The sequence below is a fragment of the Nerophis ophidion genome, linkage group LG22 (assembly GCF_033978795.1).
Source record: "Nerophis ophidion isolate RoL-2023_Sa linkage group LG22, RoL_Noph_v1.0, whole genome shotgun sequence".
Taxonomy (NCBI): Eukaryota; Metazoa; Chordata; class Actinopteri; order Syngnathiformes; family Syngnathidae; genus Nerophis; species Nerophis ophidion.
Window position 1 is genome coordinate 27,913,700 of NC_084632.1, and position 25,469 is coordinate 27,939,168.

General features: G+C 40.6%; 1 protein-coding gene across 2 annotated transcripts in view; it reads right to left on the minus strand.

Moving 5' to 3' along the window:
• Positions 1–25,469, minus strand: part of syde2 (synapse defective 1, Rho GTPase, homolog 2 (C. elegans)) — an 83,545-nt gene that overhangs the window by 21,026 nt on the left and 37,050 nt on the right. Inside the window, exons 5-6 of one of the 2 annotated variants that reach the window (XM_061883642.1) lie at positions 20,306–20,432; positions 11,692–11,825 (exon numbers count right to left, since the gene is read on the minus strand). In XM_061883642.1, the coding sequence (XP_061739626.1) occupies positions 11,770–11,825; positions 20,306–20,432 (183 nt within the window). In that variant the 3' untranslated portion in view covers positions 11,692–11,769. Of the gene's footprint in view, positions 1–11,691; positions 11,826–20,305; positions 20,433–25,469 lie in introns of those variants that run through there. The other variant, XM_061883641.1, reaches the window with a different exon arrangement.

Sequence of the window (25,469 nt, forward strand, 5' to 3'; positions counted from 1 at the left end):
ATATATACATATATATACATATATATATATACATATATATACATATATATATATATATATATATATATGTATACATATATATATATATATATATATATATATATATACATATATATATATATATATATATATATATATATATATATATGTATATTAGGGCTGCGAATCCTTGGGTGTCCCACGATTTGATTCAATATCGATTCTTGGGGTCGTGATCAATTTTTTTCGATTCAACGCGATTCTCGAGTCAAAAACAATATTTTTCTGATTCAAAACGATTCTGTATTCATTCAATACATAGGATATTCAGCAATATCTACCCCAGTCTGCTGACATGCTAGCAGTGTAGTAGATTTAAAAAAAAAAAAAAAGCTTTTATAATTATAAAGGACAATGTTTTATCAACTAATTGCAATAATGTAAATTTGTTTTAACTATCAAACGAACCAAAAATATGACTTATTTTATCTTTGTGAAAACATTGGACACAGTGTGTTGTCAAGTTTATGAGATGCGATGCAAGTGTAAGCCACTGTGACACTAGTGTTCTTTTTTTTTAATTTTTATAAAAGTCTAATGGTAATGTCAATTAGGGATTTTTAATCACTGCTATGCTGAAATTCTAACTAATATTGATACTGTTGTTGATAATATTCATTTTTGTTTCACTACTTTTGGTTTGTTCTGTGTCGTGTTTGTGCCTCCTCTCAATTGCTCTGTTCATTGGAGTTCTGAGTGTTGCCTGGTCAGGTTTGGTTTTGGAATTGGATTGCATTGTTATGGTATTGCTGTGTAGTGGTTTGTTGGATTGATAAAAAAAATTTTTTTTTTACAAGAAATAAAAAATTTAAAAAACATTTTTTTTTAAATGAGAATCGATTCTGAATCGCACAACGTATTCGGTTAGAAAAAAAAACAAATATATATATATATATATATATATATATATATATACATTTTTTTTTTTTAATTTTAGTTAGATTTTTGCTATTTTTTAATCGATTAGTACTGACACCACAAATGTATATGATTCATTGCTTAAGTAAAATGAAAAATGTGACGATCTTGTGAGATTTAAACATAAATGGAATTCCAAAGAGATGGTTGCCAAGTAACCAACGTCAAAGACAGGAAGGACATGAATCAGGTCAACTTAGTGCTTGTATTATTCCCAAAGTTCCTGTTGTCTACTTAGAATGACGGATATAGGAAGTTCTAAGTTTATCACTGCCGCAACTTTTCACTCCTACTTACCGAAGTATTATCGTCTTGCCTTCTATTTATAGCAAACAACAGTACAGTATGCCATAAATCCCATCATATCACTCCAGCTCAGTAAGTAGAATGAAGAGCACAATTTAACAGTCACTTTTTAATCCCATTAAGTGCCAGCTATGCTCTTTTGGCGAGCCTGTTCAGTGTACTCCTGAGGGTCCTCACAACGATAAACGCCAAGACGAAAAGTGTGCAATATAAAATGAAATAGGAAAAAATAGCATAACCTTAACCTGCTCTTCCAATTAGGAGGAGGATGCAAAGAGCTTGACAATATAGGATTAGATAGGGAAAGAAGGCTCTACATTTAACTCACTGTAAAGCTCCAATGAATCAGACGTGTTTGGATTCTAATCAGTAAAAGCATGCACAGACTCACACACACAAACACTAAAAATAGCCCATAACATTTATATTTATTTAAGTCAATCAGCTAACAATCGTGATTACAAGTAGGCCTGCAACAATTAATTGATTATAAAAAAAAAAAATTGGTATTTATAGTACAGGGATTTGATTAATTGTTTAATAAGTGTAACTAATAAAAATTCATTTAATCTTGGCCTCAAAGTGCCTGGAATATTAAATATGCAAATGTAGTTTCTGAAAGGCCGCTGCATGTGAAAGCGCTGGTGTGCGAGTGTTTATTAATGCATACATGTTAAAATTACAGTTTCATTGTTAATGATGTGCCTTTGTTAGAAAAAAGAATAAAGGGAATCACAGGTAAAAAAAACAACTAACGTTTATTTTAACTATTTTCCCTAAAATATGCATTTAAGATATCAAGTTTGTTTTATTTGATTACTCAATTAATCAAACAGACTAGATAATCGTTTACTAAAATAATCAATAGTATCGGTTATTTTAGTAATCGATACCAAAAAAATAAAAAAAATTAAAAGCTAAAATAATAACCCTATCAAGAGATGGTCATATGATCTATTCATCCATCCATTCGTTTTGTCCTGCTTGTGCTGGAGCCTATCTCAGCTGCATTTGGGCGGTAGACTGGGTACACCCTGGACAAGTTGCCACCTCATCGCAGGGCCAACACAGATAGACGGACAACATTCACACTCACATTCACACACGAGGGCCAATTTAGTGTTGTCAATCAACCTATCCCCAGGTGCATGTCTTTGGAGGTGGGAGGAAGCCAGAGTACCCGGAGAGAACCCACGCAGTCACGGGGAGAACATGCAAACTCCACACAGAAAGATCCCGAGCCAGGATTGAACTCAGGACCTTCTATTCAACCATGTCCAAATAAAAATTAAAAAACAGTCTTTATTGACAGTAAAATACAACGTACGGGTGTGATAAAAATACAAATACTATCAATCCATCCATTTTCTATCGCTTATTCCCTTCAGGGTCGTGGGGGGCGCTGGAGCCCATCTCAAATACAATCGGGCAGAAGGCGGCGTACACCCTGGACAAGTCGCTATCTCATCACAGGGCCAACACAGATAGACAGACAACATTCACACTCACATTCACACACGAGGGCCAATTTAGTGTTGCCAATCAACTTATTCCCAGGTGCATGTATTTGGAGGTGGGAGGAGGCCGCAGTACCCGGAGAGAACCCACACAGTCACGGGGAGAACATGCAAACTCCGCACAGAAAAATCCAGAGCCCGGGATTGAACTCAGGACTTTCTATTCAACCATGTCCAAATAAAAATAAAAAAACACAGTCTTTATTTACAGTAAAATACAACGTACGGTTGTGATAAAAATACAAATACTATTCAGACTTAATTTCTAAACAGCTTTTGCACTGGACATGTGAAAGTGCATAGTTGAAATTTCTTTCCAAACCAAATTCTTGTTGAGAAATGTAGTTAAATTTTATTTAAATGTCCTCCTCATTGGATCGAGTTCTACAAGTTCAGCAAAGGAACCATTCCACCGAATCGGTGCCATGTGTGTCCCCATTAAATAAAATGTAGAATAAATACATGATAAAATTAACTTGCAAAATACAGTTCTTAGTAAGCATAGTGTTCTGCATACTAGTCTGGTCTCTGATTTAATAAATATGATTTAAAATATTAATTTAAACTATGTTGAACTGAAAAATATAGCATTTGCTGTTAGTTTTAATTTAGACTTAAAAATAATCATTGACATCCTTAACAATTTTTTATATATTATTTACATATTGTAGCTGTGTTGCCTTTTACCCCAATTATACTTTAGGTTTATTTAAAAAAAAACAAATAACAATTTAGTTAAATTTCTGACATTTTTGGGGAGTTTTCACCCAGTACTGTTATCCAAATATTCTGCAAGTCACCTGGTCCACAGGAGGTTGCATCATTCAAATTCTCTGCAGGCCATGGGAAAGCCAAAAGTAGGTTAACTCCTTTATTTGTTCTGTATCTTTGATAATATTTGCTGATACAATGATTGGAGGGTGGGGTAAAATCTCAGCACAGTCCTGTTACCAAAAATATTCCTAGTTGAATCATTGTGTCAAAATGCTATTAACATAAATGACAGGTTGCAATATTTAATGTGTTTGCTAGGAATAGGCAAAAAAGTTATGTTACTGAAAAAAGTTATATTTGGCTGGGAGCCTGGTAAAAAAAAAAAAAAAAAAAGTTACCTGAGATGCGCTAATACATGTTTTAAATAGTTCATTATGCGTTTGATCAGATTTAAAGGACAGAAATGTAAGTTTTTTTTCTTGAGAGTTACAATGACCCATATTTATCAAACAAAGTCTTGTATTTTTAGTAAATAATCAAACCGTACAAGTGGGAACACCAGTTCCTTGGCAGAGGTAATAAGTACTGTACAAAGTGTGGTATTTGTTATCAACACACAGCAATAACACACGCACACACACACACACACGCACACACGCACGCACACAAGCGCATTGTGATGTTGGTGTGCACATTCGAAGCTCCCACGGTCAAATTTTAACAGGATTTGAAACAAACATGCACTTTAAACGTCATAAAGTGTTTGTTTTTTTGCCTTAAGCACACACACATTTGAAGTTGTGGCATGTTTCTCCTTTTTTTTCCCCGCCAACACCAAAACACATTCTTCAGAGCTTCTGTTTTTTGGTTATCTTTGTCACGTTAGGTCAGACATCTGGTACGAGGATAACGCGATAAGCAGTAGTAAACATACTGCTTTTGAAGACATACTGATTTTTACAACAGATTACAGGGAAATGCTTTTATGGACGTTGTCTGACTTCCTGTTATCAATCTGGGCCGAGAATTCGAGGAGATAAAATAATCTGCTTTTCTCATCACGGGGAATCTGATTGCACGTGAGCAAATTCAGACATGCCTTAGTAAAGCATTTCTATTTGTGAAGTGCGTGTGCGTCGACCTGCACATGCACTATAGTGGATAGAGGATACAGCCGCTGGAGGTAAATGATTAGCATACTCTGAGTCAGTGTGTGTGGGGGTTTACTTTTGTGTTATAAGCCTTATTAGCGCCTGACACACATTGCATGCACACATGCCTAAATACTCTCTCGAGAGAGAGAGTGCGACATGCAAATTGGTGACAGCATTTCTCAACAAGCTATTGCATGGAATTTAGGGATTTTACCATTTACGGCCCGTAAAATCATCAAAAGGTTCAGAAAATCTGGAGAAATCACTGCACGTAAGCGATCATATTACGGACCGTTGACCTCTCAGGCGGTACTGCATCAAAAACAGACATCGGTGTGTAAAGGATATCACCACATGGGCTCAGAAACATTTCATAAAACCACTGTCAGTAACGACAGTTGGTTGCTACATCTGTAAGTGCAAGTTAAAACTCTGCTATGCAAAGCAAAACCCATTTATCAACAACACCAAGGAACGCCGCTGGCTTCGCTGGGCCCGAGTTCATCTAAGATAGACTGATGCAAAGTGGAAAGGTGTTCTGTGGTCTGACGAGTCCACATTTCAAATTATATTTGGAAACTGTGGACTTTGTGGCCTCCGGAACAAAGAGGAAAATAACCATCCTGATTGTTACAGGCGCAAAGTTCAAAATCCAGCATCTGTGATGGTATGGGGGTGTATTAGTGCCTAAAGCATGGGTAACTTACACATCTGTGAAGGCCCCATTAATGCTGAATGGTCCATACAGGTTTGGGGCGACATATGTTGTCATCCAAGAAACATTATCATGGACGCCCCTGCTTATTTCAGCAAGACAATGCCAAGCCACGTGTTACAACAGCGTGGTTTTGTAGTAAAAGAGTGCGGGTACTTCCCTGGCCTGCCTGCAGTCCAGACCTGTCTCCCACCGAAAATGTGTAGCGCATTATGAAGCGTAAAATACGACAGCGGAGACCCCGGACTGTGGAAAGAATTCCACTTTTAAAGCTTCAACAATTAGTTTCCTCAGTTCCCAAACATTTATTGAGTGTTGTTAAAAGAAAAGGTGATGTAACACAGTAGTGAACATGCCCTTTCCCAACTACTTTGGCACGTGTTGCAGCCTTGAAATTCTAAGGTAATTATTATAAAAAAAAAAAAAAATAAAGTTTATGAGTTTGAACATAAAATATCTTGTCTTTGTAGTGCATTCAACTGAATATGGGTTGAAAAGGATTTGCAAATCATTGTATTCCGTTTATATTTACATCTAACACAATTTCCCAACTCATATGGAAACAGGGTTTGTATATCCTTTGTCAAAAAACGAACGTCATTAAAACAATATTAAATGACACCAACACATAATGGTAATAATTGGATATAGAAAACACCTTTATTTATTGAATAAAAAAAACCCGAAATTCAACGACTTGGTGCATTTGCAAAGAGCTAAAATGATGTAAAAAGCAAACTATAACCTGCTACCCAAGAATGTACAATAATTATTCTCAACAAAAAAAGAAAATATAACTTAAAACACTTGTATGCATGTACAACACTCAAAATTTTTAGCATATCTGTATGTGGAATTAAATTATGGGATGGATTAGGTAAAGAAGTCAAACAATGTACTTATATGATCCAATTCAAGACACTGTTCAAACTACAAGTGTTTACAAAGTACAAAGAAGAAAAATCATGACTTGAACTTATTAAAAAATCATATAACTTTCATTTCATTGGGTGAATCATAACTGACTTAGCTATTCATGAAGAGAACTGTTGTGTTAAGAATTCATGGATGTAAATTGTTTACAAATTGAGAACAGGAAGTGAATATATGTGTCAGTAACTACTGTGAAGTAGAAAGGGGGTAGAGTTGACTAAGCATTGCTTCTTCCTACTCCTTTTTGGACATGTAAGGAAAAAAACAAAACTGTGTATATGTGATGTATCGTATTGAAACTTTATACACGTTCAAAAATAAACTTAACCTAACATAACCTAGATGATGTGACTAATATTTTTTATTTCTGACCATCCAAATATGTTGACGTAGGACAGAGGATTTTCTGTCCATCATCTGTCTTTGCAGCGCGAGCACTCCTTGTGTGGAACTCTGTCAGTTAGCACGTCCTTTTCTAACGTGCAAAGTAAAATGCCAAATACAGCTCCCAAAACGGCGTTGAGTGTTCATTAATCACATTGTGAGTGCTAATTGATTATATTTCCATGTTCTCCTCCCTGTATTGTGGGTGTTTTGAGCAGCATATATTAAGCATATTAATGAAGACAGGGATGCAAAATGGTATTAGTTTACGTGTTTTAGTTCTTGCAAACGTTTAGTAAAACAGGCCCTAGGTATCAATAGTATCAGCATATGGATCATCACCCTTACTTTACTTTGAAGCTTCAGCAGTTAGCTTATTGGGTTGTCTTGTTTGGTAAGTGTGTGGGAGTAGCATGCTTGGCCATTCATAATCTTCCAGTGGTAATGGTACTTAAAATAAACTATAGTGGTGAGGATTAATATCTTAGAAGCGGCTGCTTACTGTGGATAGAAGACGCATTTGTTGCAACTTGCTCTCAAATTCGAGCCGGTGTTCTGACAAGACACGCAAGCTCATCAGCCGATCACCAATCAGTTAATATTGGGAAATAATGGCACCAATCTGTTCCCATGATCGTGATCGGGACATCGCGAAGTAAAATGTAAAAAAGACCTATAACAAACTCTAGAATGTAACATATGTCTTCCCAGAGTGGAGTTACAGCTGCAAACGGGAAGTCAACTATCCTTTTTGTCCATATAGTGTACATTTATTTGGTAACCAACCATCTTAGCATGTTTGCAGGTATTTGACTTTATTGTGAAGTCAAAGCATTTTAGTGCTCTGAATGTGCCACCAAACACTACAAGGCACACAATGCACTGGGGCACGGCCCTACCTTTAACCTCTTGTTTAAACAAAGTGGAAGGTCACTCCCCTTGTCAGTGCCGCAGTCAACACCGCCTGGAGAACAAAAACGAGTTTGTTCTCCATCCAGCCCCCCTCCCTGCTGTCCTGAACGCCCCACAGAACTTTATTTTGGTGGGGGGGGTTTTCACTTGAGACGTGTGTGTCCCTGCTTCGTCCCGTGGCACGTCAAAGTCACATCCTGTTGTGTCTGCAGCTTTTCCACGGTTTCCAACCTTTCTTCTAATGCATAAACCAAACTTCGAACTACATTACTATATTGGTGCTCTTATACCATGTGTACACTCCCCAGAGATGTGTCACACCATGTTCAAACCCCAACTTATAGGTGACACCCACGTAGGCTTGGAGCTCTTTGTAAAGGGGTTGCCTGATTCCCTGGCTTGCACAAGGTTCAGCTAATCCCCCATGCATGAGCCAAATACCATCTGTGTTTGTTCGGCAACAAAGGGGGCACTTGTTAATGACTTTCCATGTCTTCACTGGAGTAAAACAGAGGGCGGGAGTAAAGAAGGGAAGCAGGCTATGGAAAAGACATGTCAGATAAGGCAAATTAAACACCCCCAATTTATCGCCAACAGCTCTAATACCTGAAGTCAATAAGCGGCATCATCCTCATCGAGGAACCACATTCAGTAGCGTTTAATTATATGGTAAATAATGTATTGTTTTTGGTAACTGAATACAATGAAATCAATACAATAAACTGTGCATCACTTTATCACAAATTACATTCTATAAAATGTTTTTGGATAGACAACAGTAATGCGCTTTTTTTTGCCCAGCCCGCAGCCAGGTGAGGGGCCCGGCTTTGCCATGTATGTACCTGCCCTAATCCAGGCTCACAGGGACCTCCTAAAGTTGTGCCCCTGGCTCAATTTACAAGCTTAATTGGAGCTGTTAACTCAAAATAATTGTATCTGAAATCAACGTCGCTTCTTCTTCTTAGTATTGTCCGTAACACTCACCTTCTTTGTTCCAATTGTTGGAAACAACTTTTTTATACAGGGTTCCCCACCAACTAATGGCAGGGATGCTTGTATCTAAAATGTTTTGCTTGCAACTTAAAACATTACAATTAATCATGAGACAACTTTTAGCTTAAAATCCCCTTAAGTAGTGGTACCACTGTAAGCACAAAGCACAGTATCAGACACATTTTAAGTATTTAAAGGGAAACTGCACTTTTTGGGGAATTTTGCCTATTGTTCGCAATCATAATGAGAAACAAGACAATGGGTGTATTTTTTGCATTGTAACTTGTAAATAAACATAAATAAAAGTCGGCTTACAATGGAGGCAAAGGGAGGTCTTCGTTTCCGTCCATAATGCCCTCTAAAAAAAAAATCTAGAAAGCGCGAACAATACTACATTTACATTTTGTGACTTGAATATTAACCAAGTATTAATCATATTGTTGTTATAAGCGCAACCCAGACAAACTATTTTTAGTGGCGCATTATCAAACAGGGAGCAAAACGCTTGTCCATCATCGACTGGTTAACTGCTGCTTCGCTTCAGAGCTGGTGGAAGTTTATTCTAGATCATAAATAACCTGGACAGATGAGGACATTAACTGACAAATTTTCCAACTGTGGCATCCAATTTAGACCCAGAAATGGCGAGAAAGACACGAAAAGCTGCTTGGTCTGCACTTGGTCTCACCCCGTTTTTTCTTCACAAGGTTTATGAGTCACTCTTTATCTAAACGGGAATATAAGAAGACTATCAATCGGCATTCTGATGACAGCAGACGTTGCACAGTAACTGATGTTTTATCATGTTTGTTGGCGCTAAAGAAGTCTGCAGGGAGTAATAATCAGTGATGTTGGAAAAAATAGCGAATGTGTTTTTGAAACTAATGCATCATGTATGCTATAATGAATGTGCTTGTTACTACCTACATACTTACAGGGTGTATATAAAGCCTTAATAGAGGTGTTTGGATGTTTTTAGATCGCTTTATAGGCAGAATAGCGCAATCCCATATGGCTTCACTGTAAGCGGACTTTTGATCGCATTTATTTGCTATTTAGAATGCATTAAAAATAGAAAACATATGTGTGCTTGTCATACATTAGGACTGTGAACATAAGGCAAAATTCCAAAAACAAAGTGCAGTTCCCCTTTAATGCAGCACTAAGTAACTTTTTGGGATGATACATGGATGTACACCTAGTTGAATGACACCTCTGTCATAGCCTGAGGGGTCTGTATCGCTTTTACTGGCATTTAGCGTCATTGAGGAGGGCGTTAAGAACCCTTCCGCACAAAAAATGACAGTTAAAGTACCAATGATTGTCACAAACATACTGGATGTGGTGAAATGTGTCCTCTGCATTGGACCCATCTCCTTGTTCCAAACCCTCGGGGATGAGGGGAGCACCCAAGAATAATTTTTGGTGATTTAACCCCCAATTCCAACCTTTTATGCTGAGTGTCAAGGAGGGAGGTAATGGATCCCATTTTTATAGTCTTTGGTATGACTCGGCCGGCCGGAGTTTGAACTCACAACCTACCAATCTCAGGGCGGACACTCTAACCACTAGGCCACTGAGTAGGTGCAAATGTTCTGACTTGCATTGCGGAATATGTCACTCCCCCTTTCTCTATTTGTTAAAAAGACGGAAGTCGATGCGAACGCCTGCTTGCCGCCAGAAAACTAAATGAAGAGGAAGAAGCTCCAAAACAACCAAAGAAATTAAAGGTTTTGTCTCAGAAGACAAAAAAAGTAAAAGGGAGGGACAATCAAGGATCAACAGTGGCCTGGCTTACAATCGAGCTCAAAGACGAGAGATTTTAGACCAACCCTGCCTTGGCTCTGTTCCTGTTAAACTAGTAAGTGACTTTAGATGCTTAAATCAAAATGATATTGCTACCACGGAAATTTGCATAGTAGCAATAACTAACCACCAGCATAGTTTGCAGTTTCGCACTAACATGACCAGCCTAGCAACAAACTCAAAAGTAAAAAGAAAAAGCAATGTGATGACTGCAAACCCCAAATATAACGTTTAAGTAAAACATGTAGGTTCCTACTGTGGAAAGATCAGCAATACTGAATCATTGTGGTATTATTGTGTCAGTTTAGTACTATACGCAATATACCTCATAGAGATGTGGTCTTCGTCTGGCAAAACAACACCGCTTTGGTCCACTGGCGCCGCCAAAATCCACCAAAACTGAAAGTTCTTAATTGGGATTTTAAGTGAAAAAGCTGGCAGTAAAACTTGCCAAACCATTTTCCTGACCCTTCAAAGTTGATGAAAATATTAATTGTCCACATTGTGCACCTCACTTTAACAGCACTTTTTGGAATTCTTTCAATGAACTGTGCTTGCAACTTGAAACAATGGCGAGCCACGCACTGCGCATGTTTTGCAAGCTTTGTATTGAACCCTGACCCCTGGGATAATCCTTTTTGCTAGCTCCACTTCTAAATTAGCCGTGTGACAATCCAGCGCTCTCAGCACTACTCCCTTAAGTAGATGTACACACTTTAAATTAGAAACTAGCCATTTTTGTTCGAAAAGAGGGATTAAAAATTAACTTAATTAATTCATAGTACAATGAAGTGAAGCGTAGCATTTGCCTCCCCTTTGCCCTGCTGCTCTCATACAGACTCATCTGCAACTCGCTTGGCAGGGCAAATTCAGGCAGCAAGCAAAAACCAACAAGCCGCATTGGTGCTGGGCCTTTTTTGCAAACCTGCTCAACTGTTAACTGTGTGTTTTGCCCTGCCATGCAAATGCATGCGAATCAATGCGGAGATGATAGGACAAGGCCTATGCGGGGCCTCTTCCTAAAACCAACAGCGGCTCCTAAATGAACAGGGGTTTCCACCGTCTCTTCCTCTTTTTGTTGGCAATAATAATGACTAAGTCACTTTTTACTAAACCCCTCCCCACCCAAATTTGTCACACTGCAGTAGCCATCCCTCAATCCAAGTGACACAGGTTTTTTTTTTTAACGTAACCAGCCTACCTTTATGTCATCTACAACATGCAATCTACATACGGCTTTGGAGATTAAAAAAATAATATTGAAAAAACAGTTGTAGTAGAACAAATGAATACAAAATAGTATGATAGCCAGTAAATTAAGCATTTTAATTTTTTGCAGTTTTTCACAATTTGTATCACTAGTGGTACAACTATAACACTATGTTGCACTAATTGAAACAAAAAAAAAAGGTCCTGATGTGACTTCAATGGGATCTAAAAGGGACAGTAGAGAACATGTATCAACGAGGAGCCCGTGGAAGAAGGAATGACCAGAATGTACAGCACTGTCTGATAGTGAGAGTGTGTGTGGGCCCTTCCCTTTTGGCACCAGTCTATACTGGTATGTTGACTTCTGGAATGCTTCAACAACAAACATTACACGCTCATAGACACATACGACACACATGTGTTGACTTATCAGACAAAAGCACACCAGTTCAGTCATGTTCTTGGAGGTTGTGGGCGTTTTATTCATTGCACTAGATCAAAACAGCAAGGTGCCTTATTAGTTGGATGTTGTTGTACACCTTGGGCTGCAGCTATCAATTTACAATAAATTGATAGCTGTATTGTATTGTAAAGTAATGCAGACAGTTCTAAAATGTGTCTGACTGCAGCGAGTCAACTCACCAAGAGATCCGACCAGTTTCTTTATTTCAGGGCACTTATGTTGCAGTTCTGCACGCATTTCCATTATTTTAACAAATGTGGGAATTAATTTAACTGTTTATTATTACAAATGCATTGTAATTTAAAGTTGCAGGTGATAAATGCTTATTTAGTGACATGATTTTTTTTAAAACTACATCAATAGATATAAATTAAAGCTGCATCAATAATCACATTTTTCTTGAAATTGTAGCTCCTGCATCGTAATTGTAATCGAATCTTGAGGTGCCCAAAGATTCCCAACTCTACTTCATAGCTTCTGCGTATTTTGGGGAAATCATTTTTTTCCTAATAAATGCACATCATCAAAATTTAAATTGCACTTTTAACATGGGTGGATTAATAATAAAATGCATTGTTTTCAATAAAAACCTCTTCCTCAAAGATCACAGCAAACCACCACTCCAATGTGCGCCTATTCCAGCCGCGGTGCAGAAACTATGTCCACAAATTTTAAAGTTCCGGGCACTCCATGCAGTCTAGATTTGATCAAATTTATTAGTTACACTCATTAAACAATTAATCGAAGCGACATAACTAAATTAAAGCTTTTTTCTAATTGGTTTTAATCGAAATATCGTTGCAGCCCTAAATACAGTGACCTCTTTACAACTCCATTGTTCTTTTGGCTAACAATAAAAAATATTCAACCCCCATTGTAAATTATTATTAGTATTATTATTTTGTGCAAAATTTTCAACAGATATACATTTTTCCCCCAAAAATGTGGCCTTTTGTAATAATTGTGTTGCAATATTCATGTTGTTTTTTCGTCAAATGATAACTACCGGTACATTGTATCAGTCTACTTGCACACCAAGAATAAAGGAAATAAACAGAATTTACGAAAATTTACAGCAAAGATAAAAGATAAGCAATCAGATTGGGCGGACAATGTATTGTATTATGTCACATTTAATATCAATTTAATGGAATTAAAATAATCATTAGGGCTGTCAAAATAAAGAGTTAACACATGCAATGCAAACATGAGTGATGAGATTGAATTGTGTGCTCGCTGATACATTTCACATCAAAATAAATCCTGATTGGACTTAATCATATGAAAATGCTACCAGGTGTTGAGCAAGTAAATGACGGGCATTTAAGTAAAACATTTTTTTTTAATTCCTGAATGACATTCTGACGATAAAATGCATTTGTGTCCAACTATTGGGGTCTTTTATAAGTTATTTTTGTATATAATAGTGAGTACAAATCCGTAATCAATCCACATTCCAAAGTGTTAATAATCAGAATATAACAATAAATCATTTGACAGCAGGGCTGCACGATTTTGAGACAAAAACGAATTGCTTTTTTTTTCTCCAAAATTGAGATTCGATTGGCGATTTTTATATTTTATACGTAAAAATGCATTAAACTGCAAAATTAAATTTAGTCAACATCATGCTCTTTAATGGAGAAATATATGATGAAAACCATACGGTGTTTATAATGTAATGTAATCATAATGTGTAATAATAATGAAAACAACCATTTAAAAGGATATACACTTTTATTTATAATCACTGGAAAATTGTTTACAATTGTACTGTAATTGTAAGGTAGACAACTTTATCCTAAATAAATAAAAAAACAAGAAATAAAATGGACTCATTTCTGTGGGCAAAAATGTAACGTAAATAGGTATCGAACATCTTAAATTGCATTTTTTCCCATTTGGAAAATTGAGGTCGGAAGTTTTATTTTCGTTTATTGCAATCATATGATGACGACGACATATTCGCTCGTTCGCCCGTGTTGGTGGGCTAATATCGCCCATCTGATATATTCCTACAACGGAACATTAGGCTTTATAGTCATATTTTTTTCCTCCTACTTGTGTTAGTTAGCGGCACTTCTCAGTGGCAGGCCGCGAGGCTTTTTGTGAGTGTGTTGGCGGCGACGGCCCGCTCTTGTCGCCGCCGAGACAAAGATTGTTAATAACTGAAAAGACCGGTCACTCTGCTCAGTCAATTTCACTGGTACAGTAAATATAAATAAACGTGCTCAGGTACTGAGATGGATGCAAAAAGTAAGACGTCTTTCTTTCTGTTTAAAACGAAAAAACGCGGGGCTCAACTTTTCTGATTGGAGGACAAAAAAAAAACCTCATCCTTTTGCGGTTAATTACAAACTCGATGTCGATTCAATTTCAATTAGTCGTGCAGCCCTATTTGACAGTAATTCTAATACAAACCCCGTTACCTTATGAGTTGGGAAATTGTGTTAAATGTAAATATAAACGGAATACAATGATTTGCAAATCATTTTCAACCCATATTCAGTTGAATATGCTACAAAGACAACATATTTGATGTTCAAACTGATAAACTTTTTTTTTTTTGCAAGTAATCATTAACTTTAGAATTTGATGCCAGCAACACGTGACAAAAAAGTTGGGAAAGGTGGCCATAAATACTGATAAAGTTGAGGAATGCTCATCAAACACTTATTTGGAACATCCCAAAGGTGTGCAAGCTAATTGGGAACAGGTGGGTGCTATGATTGGGTATAAAAACAGCTTCCCAAAAATGCTCAGTATTTCACAAGAAAGGATGGGGCGAGGTACACAACTGTGTGAGCAAATAGTCAAACAGTTTAAGAACAACGTTTCTCAAAGTGCAATTGCAAGAAATTAAAGGATTTCAACATCTACGTTCCATAATATCATCAAAAGGTTCAGAGAATCTGGGGAAATAACTCCTCGTAAGCGGCATGGCTGGAAACCAACATTGAATGACCGTGACCTCCGATCCCTCAGGCGGCATTGTATAAAAAACCGACATCAATCTCTAAAGGATATCACGGTTGGTAGAGCGGCCGTGCCAGCAACTTGAGGGTTGCAGGTTCGATTCCCGCTTCCGCCATCCTAGTCACTGCCGGTGTGTCCTTGGGCAAGACACTTTACCCACCTGCTCCCAGTGCCACCCACACTGGTTTAAATGTAACTTAGATATTGGGTTTCACTATGTAAAGCCTCCTCTCTGAGCTGCTACCTTACCGTGGTAGAGGAGTTTGCGTGTCCCAATGATCCTAGGAGCTATGTTGTCTGGGGGTTTTCATGCCCCCTGGTAGGGTCTCCCAAGACAAACAGGTCCTAGGTGAGTGATCAGACAAAGAGCAGCTCAAAGACTTCAATGGAATTACAACGAAATGAACCCAGATTTCCCTCGCCCGGACGTGGGTCACCGGGGCCCCGCTCTGGAGCCAGGCCCGGAGTTGGGGCACGATGGCGAGCGCCTGGTGGTCGGGCCTGTTCCCATGGGGCCCGGCCGGGCACAGCCCGAAGAGGCAACGTGGGTCATCCCTCCAATGGGCTCACCACTCATAGGAGGGGCCATAGAGGTCGGGTGCATTGTGAGCTGGGCGGGAGCCGAAGGCAGGGCACTTGGCGGTCCGATCCTCGGCTACAGAAGCTAGCTCTTGGGACGTGGAACGTCACCTCACTGGGGGGGAAGGAGCCTGAGCTAGTGCGCGAGGTAGAGAAGTTCCGGCTGGATATAGTCGGACTCACCTCGACGCACAGCAAGGGCTCTGGAACCAGTTCTCTCGAGAGGGACTGGACCCTCTTCCACTCTGGCGTTGCCGGCAGTGAGAGGCGACGGGCTGGGGTGGCAATTCTGGTTGCCCCCCGGCTCAAAGCCTGTACGTTTGAGTTCAACCCAGTGGACGAGAGGGTAGCTTCCCTTCGCCTTCGGGTGGGGGGACGGATCCTGACTGTTGTTTGTGCTTACGCACCAAACAGCAGTTCAGAATACCCACCCTTTTTGGGTACACTCGAGGGAGTACTGGAAAGTGCTCCTCCGGGTGATTCCCTTGTCCTACTGGGAGACTTCAACGCTCATGTTGGCAACGACAGTGAAACCTGGAGAGGCGTGATTGGGAAGAATGGTCGCCCGGATCTAAACCCGAGTGGTGTTTTGTTATTGGACTTTTGTGCTCGTCACAGTTTGTCGATAACAAACACCATGTTCAAACATAAGGGTGTCCATATGTGCACTTGGCACCAGGACACCCTAGGCCGCAGCTCCATGATCGACTTTGTAGTTGTGTCATCGGATTTGCGGCCTTATGTTTTGGACACTCGGGTGAAGAGAGGGGCGGAGCTTTCTACCGATCACCACCTGGTGGTGAGTTGGCTGCGATGGTGGGGGAGGATGCCGGACAGACCTGGCAGGCCCAAGCGCATTGTGAGGGTCTGCTGGGAACGTCTGGCAGAGTCTCCTGTCAGAGAGAGTTTCAATTCACACCTCCGGGAGAACTTTGAACATGTCACGAGGGAGGTGCGGGACATTGAGTCCGAGTGGACCATGTTCCGAACCTCTATTGTCGAGGCGGCTGATTGGAGCTGTGGCCGCAAGGTTGTTGGTGCCTGTCGTGGCGGTAATCCCAGAACCCGTTGGTGGACACCAGCAGTGAGGGATGCCGTCAAGCTGAAGAAGGAGTCCTATCGGGTTCTTTTGGCTCATAGGACTCCGGAGGCAGTGGACGGGTACCGACGGGCCAAGCGGTGTGCAGCTTTAGCGGTCGCGGAGGCAAAAACTCGGACATGGGAAGAGTTCGGGGAAGCCATGGAAAACGACTTCCGGACAGCTTCGAAGCGATTCTGGACCACCATACGGCGCCTCAGGAAGGGGAAGCAGTGCACTATCAACACCGTGTATGGTGCGGATGGTGTTCTGCTGACTTCGACTGCGGATGTTGTGGATCGGTGGAGGGAATACTTCGAAGACCTCCTCAATCCCACCAACACGTCTTTCTTTGAGGAAGCGGTGCCTGGGGAATCTGTAGTGGACTCTCCTATTTCTGGGGCTGAGGTCGCTGAGGTAGTTAAAAAGCTCCTCGGCGGCAAGGCCCCGGGGGTGGATGAGATCCGCCCGGAGTTCCTTAAGGCTCTGGATGCTGTGGGGCTGTCTTGGTTGACAAGACTCTGCAGCATCGCGTGGACATCGGGGGCGGTACCTCTGGATTGGCAGACCGGGGTGGTGGTCCCTCTCTTTAAGAAGGGGGACCGGAGGGTGTGTTCCAACTATCGTGGGATCACACTCCTCAGCCTTCCCGGTAAGGTTTATTCAGGTGTACTGGAGAGGAGGCTTCGCCGGATAGTCGAACCTCGGATTCAGGAGGAACAGAGTGGTTTTCGTCCTGGTCGTGGAACTGTGGACCAGCTCTATACTCTCGGCAGGGTTCTTGAGGGTGCATGGGAGTTTGCCCAACCAGTCTACATGTGCTTTGTGGACTTGGAGAAGGCATTCGACCGTGTCCCTCGGGAAGTCCTATGGAGAGTGCTCAGACAGTATGTGGTATCGGAATGTCTTATTGTGGCAGTCCCTCCCTGTATGATCAGTGTCAGAGCTTGGTCCGCATTGCTGGCAGTAAGTCGGACACGTTTCCAGTGAAGGTTGGACTCCGCCAAGGCTGTCCTTTGTCACCGATTCTGTTCATAACTTTTATGGACAGAATTTCTAGGCGCAGTCAAGGCGTTGAGGGGTTCCGGTTTGGTGGCCACGGGATTAGGTCTCTGCTTTTTGCAGATGATGTAGTCCTGATGGCTTCATCTGGCCGGGATCTTCAGCTCTCACTGGATCGGTTCGCAGCCGAGTGTGAAGCGACTGGAATGAGAATCAGCACCTCCAAGTCCGAGTCCATGGTTCTCGCCCGGAAAAGGGTGGAGTGCCATCTCCGGGTTGGGGAGGAGACCCTGCCCCAAGTGGAGGAGTTCAAGTACCTAGGAGTCTTGTTCACGAGTGGGGGAAGAGTGGATCGTGAGATCGACAGGCGGATCGGTGCGGCGTCTTCAGTAATGCGGACGTTGTATCGATCTGTTGTGGTGAAGAAGGAGCTGAGCCGGAAGGCAAAGCTCTCAATTTACCGGTCGATCTACGTTCCCATCCTCACCTATGGTCATGAGCTTTGGGTCATGACCGAAAGGATAAGATCACGGGTACAAGCGGCCGAAATGAGTTTCCTCCGCCGGGTGGCGGGGCTCTCCCTTAGAGATAGGGTGAGAAGCTCTGCCATCCGGGAGGAGCTCAACGTAAAGCCGCTGCTCCTCCACATCGAGAGGAGCCAGATGAGGTGGTTCGGGCATCTGGTCAGGATGCCACCCGAACGCCTCCCTAGGGATGTGTTTAGGGCACGTCCAGCTGGTAGGAGGCCACGGGGAAGACCCAGGACACGTTGGAAAGACTATGTCTCCCGGCTGGCCTGGGAACGCCTCGGGATCCCCCGGGAAGAGCTAAACGAAGTGGCTGGAGATAGGGAAGTCTGGGCTTCCCTGCTTAGGCTGCTGCCCCCGCGACCCGACCTCGGATAAGCGGAAGATGATGGATGGATGGATGGACTATGTAAAGCGCTTTGAGTCACTAGAGAAAAGCGCTATATAAATATAGTTCACATCACTTCACCAAATGGGCTCAGGAATACTTAAGAAATCCACTGTCACTAAATACAGTTTGTCGCTCCATCTGTAAGTGCAAGTTAAAGCTCTACTATGCAACGCGAAAGCCATTTATCAACAACATCCAGAAACGCCACCGGCTTCTCTGTGCCCGAGATCATCTAAAATGAACTGATGCAAAGTGGAAAAGTGTTCTGTGGTCTGACGAGTCCACATTTCAAATTATTTTTGGAAATATTCGACATTGTGTCATCCGGAACAAAGGGGAAGCCAACCATCCAGACTGTTATCGACGCAAAGTTCAAAAGCCAGCATCTGTGATGGTACGGGAGTGCATTAGTGCCCAAGGCATCTGTGAAGGCACCATTAATGCTGAAAGGTACATACAGGTTTTGGAACAACATATGCTGCCATCTAAGCGCCGTCTTTTTAATGGACGCCCCTGCTTTTTCAGCAAGACAATGCCAAGCCACATTCAGCACATGTTACAACAGCGTGGCTTTGTAAAAAAGCCACGCCTGCAGTCCAGACCTGTCTCCCATCGAAAATGTGTGGCGCATTATGAAGCGTAAAATACGACAGCGGCGACCCCGGACTGTTGAACGACTGAAGCTTTACATAAAACAAGAATGGGAAATAATTCCACTTTCAAAACTTTAACAAATAGTTTCCTAAGTTCCCAAACGTTTATTGAGTGTTATTAAAAGAAAAGGTGATGTAACATAGTGGTGAACATGCCCTTTCTCAACTACTTTGGCACATGTTGCAGCCATGAAATTCAAAGTTAATTATTATTTGCAAAAAAAAAAAAGTGTATGAGTTTGAACATCAAATATCTTGTCTTTGTAGTGCATTCAATTGAATATGGGTTGAAAAGGATTTGCAAATCATTGTATTCCGCTTATATTTACATCTAACACACTTTCCCAACTCATATGGAAACAGGGTTTGTATATGGTAGGTGATTTGGGTACTTGCATTCATAATTTTGTTCTTGCACAGTAGAAATTTAAATGATATTCAAGAAGTATGTGTGGTGTTAGTAACCTGACTCTCGCCAGATCCTTGTAGTTCGCTGAGTTCCACACAAATATCTAGGCTCGAGGGCATTGCAAACTCCTTTAAGATAGCAAAAAATAATGAACCAATCAGGATCGCAGGGTGGGATTTCATAGATGTTACGATGCGCAGAAGCGACTGTTTAATTCAAACAATGGCGGCATGCAGCGAGGAGTCGTGTGCTGACATTGATTCTGCTCTTGCAACTGGGTTGTCGTATCTATCGAATATTAATTCTTTAAAAGATGAACAGAGAACTTTTCGCTCCGTCATTATACAATAGGTTGGCTGTTCTATTTTGGATTTCTCAGTGTCGCTCTCATCAGCATCACGGGTTGATTTCGATGTGAGTGCTTGAAGTAGCACGTCATTCAAGATAACGGACAATTGGTTTATCCAATCACATACAATGATTTTTTTACAAGACCCCGCCTTCTGAAATACATCTCTTATTGAGAAGTCCCAGATCCTTGTGTGGATCTCAGCGAACTACATAGATCTGGCAAAAGTCAGGTTATGGTGCCGATGCACTATGTTGCCATAATGTGCTATTGTTTACCTGTGATGACATTGATGTCAGGATAGGTGTTTTCACAAAGCTCCACAGCATAACTGTCTCTTTCAAACGCCTCTCGTAGTTCCTTCTTCACAGCTGCGGAGCCACAAAGTCGGTAGAGCCCCACCACCTGCAAACACAGCCCCACATACGCTTGAAATTAGATCAAGTAAACATACGTGGCTCACGCAAGAATCAAACAGAATAGAGAGAACAACTATCTAAGTATTGTGTTTCACATACTTTTCATATTTATTCAAATGTGGCGGCCCACCACAAATATATTTTTCACTACCTGTTCCCACTCGATCATAAACACAAATAAATTTTCGAGAGAAATGATCAAGAGAACCAATTATTAAGAGAATGAAACAGGAGGGATCCTATAATTTCTTTCCGTGTGACATTTCAAGTAAAGGACACTTGTCTTGAAGCAATTTGACTTTTCTTTTGATCCTTAGATATTTATTTATTCTGCGACGAGTGGGATTCACAAAGTAAATGCATAATATGCTACGATCACATGCTCTCCTGAAATACAGCACAAAGTATGCATAACATACTCTTAAATGGGCATGACAGGTCACTGAGTGATTACGGATCATTGTAGAATGTAGCATCAATTTCAGACACTGTTTTTCTTAATCTGTCAAATTGACTTTAGTTCATTTTCAAAACAGCACTATCGAAATCATGTTAGTCATTCCTGCCTTTAATGTTCAATACAAATATGTATATCTGTACTTTGCAGAGCTGCCCAGAGTCCCAGATGTTGAATAAGCGCCACATTCTCTGTGAGTGGAAAAACCTTATGCCCTACGAAGAACACAACTCATACCGAAAGTGTTAAATATTTACAGCATACAACAACCATAAACCATTTATGAGTCTTTACCTAAAAGTCTCCAGAGTGTGAAAGCCAGAAACTGCAGAACATATTTCTGACATTGATATCGGATAGTGAAAATTGGCACCTATTGTCTTCTTATGTTGGGATTAAGTCCAGCGACAGACATACCATAATTTCCCGTACATGTGTCCGTCTGGTATGTGGCATGGCTGACCAACTGGTGTGGTTGCCTTGGCAACATGTTAGGTCAGTGGGCTGTGAGTGGCGGGTAGGGCCCGGTTCCACACACACGCACACACACACACACACACACACACACACACACACACACACACACACACACACACACACACACACTCCCATACTACTGGTCTTTCCAGGCTCCAGTGTATGACCGCAACTTTTTGCGAGCCCTCTCTTTTTTTAAACCTCACACGAGTGCGAGAGAGGAGGACCGATTAGTTGAGGATTTAGCTTTGTGTGCAAGTAAACAGAAGTCAGTTGGCACAATGAACAACAAGTCCATTCAGAAAAAAAGATCCTCTGTTTGGGGTAGAGTCAAGCACAGGCGGGTAACAGCTGTTAGCGGAAGAGGGCTTGTTCTCCACACACTGCGGCTGCCAAGCAACATGGCAGGCAGCAGCAGGCCTGTATTCAGAATAGCCAAAAGAAAACACGTTTCTTCAGCAGGCATGTGGATTCTTTGTAGGGTTGTAAGAACAATGATTGGATCAGAGGGATTAGTGTTTTGTCTGAAATCAGTTTAATGACTTTATAGAATCAAATGTACTACACAGGAAAAGGGGAAATGGGTACTTGAGTGTGAGCCAAAAGTTACTACTACAAATTGTGGCCCTGTTCAGGATTGTTATTAACACGAACCTTGAGAGTTACTATACAATGCAGGGATAGTCTACATGGTTTTGATGGTAACATTTTCAGAAAGCGAAGAATAGTAGTCATTTGATTTTGGTCTATTTAGTTTATCAGCATTACAGGAGCGCTATGTTTTTTTTTTAAGGACCTTCTGCAAAAAAAGCTAGTCCAACATAATCTCTATGACAGAAACTTTTGTTTTTTAGGAATCCGCTGCCAAAATGTGAGTATCTCACAGGTTTGTTTTAACTGAACACAAGTGCCAGTTGAATGGCCCAAATGATGAGAAAGAGAGGACCTAAAATGGAACCTTGAGGAACACTACTCGTAAAACTAAATAAGTTGAACAAATAACTACTGACTGTATCAGCATATTAGTTCAGGGGTCTGCCACCTTTACAATTAAAAAAGGCATTTCACAGCCTCTTGCACTAAAGAAAAATAGTGTAGAGCCAAAAACAATACACTTTTAAATGTTGTAATCTTTTTTATTTTTTATTTTACAGGAAAAACAACCTGTTCAAGTAATTTTGCTTTTCAATTTTCTTTTTTGGCAGATATTCATCTTGGTTAGCTTACCCAAGGGGTTGCACACTCAAGAAGCTGAACTGAACACACAAGCTGAACATGGTAGGGTATAGGCTATATGCCATAGGCCAGTGGTTCTCAACCTTTTTTCAGTGAGGTACCCCCTGTGAACATTTTTTAAAATTCAAGTCCCCCCTAATCAGAGCAAAGCATTTTTGGTTGAAAAAAAGAGATAAAGAAGTAAACTACAGCACTATGTCATCAGTTTCTGATTTATTAAATTGTATAACAGTGCTAAATATTGCTCATTTGTAGTGGTCTTTCTTGAACTATCTTGAAAAAAAGATATATAAATAACTAAACAATTTAAAAATTTTAAAATTAAAAAGTGATTCAATTATAAATAAAGATTTCTACACATAGAAGTAATCATCAACTTAAAGTGCCCTCTTTGGGGATTGTAATAGAGATCCATCTGGATTCATGAACTTAATTCTAAAAATTTCTTCACAAAAAAAGACATCTTTAACATCAATATTTATGGAACATGTCCGCAAAAAATTTAGCTGTCAACACCGTATACTGCATTGTTGCATTTCTTTTCAGTTTATGAACCTACATTCATATTTTGTTGAAGTATTATTCAATAAATATATTTATAAAGGATTTTTGAATTGTTGCTATTTTTAGAATATTTAAAAAAAATCTCACATACCCCTTGGCATACCTTCAAGTACCCCCAGGGGTACGCGTACCCCCATTTGAGAACCACTGCCATAGGCAACCAAACAAGCTAGACGTTCCCCGTATGATCAGTGTCAGAGTCTGCTACGCATTGCCGGTAGTAAGTCGGACCTGTTTTCAGTGAGGGTTGGACTCCGCAAGGCTGCCCTTTGTCAACAATTATGTTCATTACATTAATGGACAGAATTTCCTAGACGCAGTCAGGGTGTTGAGGGGATCCGATTTAGTGGTCTAAGCTTTTTGCAGATGATGTGGTCCGATTGGCTTTATCTGGCCAGGATCTTCAGCTCTCACTGGATTGTTTTGCAGTTGAGTGTGAAGAGACGGGGATGAAAATCTATACCTCCAAGTCCGAGGCCATGGCTCTCCCCCAGAAAAAAGTTGAGGTCCATCTTCAGGTTGGGGTGGAGATCCTGCCGTAAGTGGATGGATTCAAGAACCTCTGAGTTTTGTGCATGAGTGAGGGAAGAGCGGATTCTAAGATCGACAGGCGGGTCGGTGTGGCATCTGTAGTGATGCGGCCTCAGTATTGATCTGTCGTGGTGAAGAAGTAGCTGAGCCACAAGGCAAAGCTCTTAATTTAACAGTTGATCTACGTTCCGATCCTGGTCGGGTGGTGGGGCTCTCCCTTAGAGATAGGGTGAGAAGCTCTGGTATTCGGGAGAAGCTCAGAGTGAGGCAATTTCTCCACCACATCGAGATAAAGCCACATGAAGTCAGGATTCACCCGAGACGCCTCCCTGGGGAGGTGTTTAGGGCATGTCCGGCTGGTAGGAGGCCACGGGGAAGACCCAGAACAAGTTGGGAAGACTACTTCTCCCAGCTAGAGGAGCTAGACTAAATGACTGGGGAGAAAAAAGTCTGGGATTCTCTGCTTGGGCTTTTGTCTCCATGACCCAACCTCAGGTAAGCAGAAGATTATGGCTGGATGGCTGGATAGACATACGCTTTAATTGTTCTTAATTTAACAATATTGTATTCTAAAACACCACATTTGTCAATATGAACAAATATCAAATAAATCTAGTTGCTAGTATATAGTGGTTGCTTAAGGGAAACACAAAGTATTCAAAAACAAACATGTCTGCATCTTTCCACTTGTTGTATTAACTTAAATTAACTAATTATTGCGGCCACCAGGTGTCGCAAAAAACAGTTATCACTCCACTTTTCAAGTTAAAGAGAGCACATGCAGTATACAGTATGTCCTTTTCAGATGTTTATTAATAAATAGATAGGTGTTTTTTATACCTACCTACCTACCATTAGTTGACTAATTTCACGTGTTGATATCGCATGGGATAAATATCGATATTGGCCAATACTCGAAATTTGTATCGGCACACCCATATTAAACATGTTAATACCTCTCTGACAAAGTTGGTCCAAGCCGAGCATTGTTGTATTTGTAAACTCTTTGCTATAGTGAATTATTAATATACTTATTTGATCAAACATCATGAGCTAGGCATCTTGTGGATCCTATGCGTAAATAATTGATTGTAAGATTGTGGTGTCCGGTTTGAATGTGAAATATTTTTAAACAGAGCCAATGTACACAAGAATGCAGCAAGTGCCTCTCTTGTATTCCTTCACATTCCAACTGTCTTGTAAGCCAATATGTAGGTTACTCGGATAGCTCCCAGTCAAAAAGAATGTCTCTTTAATGGTCATTGAGTGCTCACGTCCATAACTCCACTGTCAGACACGGCATTATTGGTCGTCTTTTCAAAACGCCCACAATCATCCAGCATCTTAAAAGCTTGTAGAACCCTGAGGTCGTGTGACTCTGAAAGACTCTGACAAACAGCCACCATCAAAGATCTGCATAATGATTTGAAAAGCCACAGTGCATGCTCTGTGTCTGCCCTTGCATGTTTTAGTGACAGTATGCGGATTCTTACGGGATCTGGTGTCAACCCTCTCGTAACCTCTGTCTGCCTGTAACCAGAGGGGTATCCTTTACTTGTCACCAGTTCTACTTAATCTCAGACTCATACAGAGTGAACATAATATTTCATTAATGAAATATGGCAGCAACACTGAGGGGGGTATAGAGGGTAAGAAACATGGACAGACAGGAACACAGGGCAATCATAATGCAACAAGACAGAGCAGAATTTAATATATAAACAGAAGAAATCTGAGCAAACAGAAACGTCCTTGTAA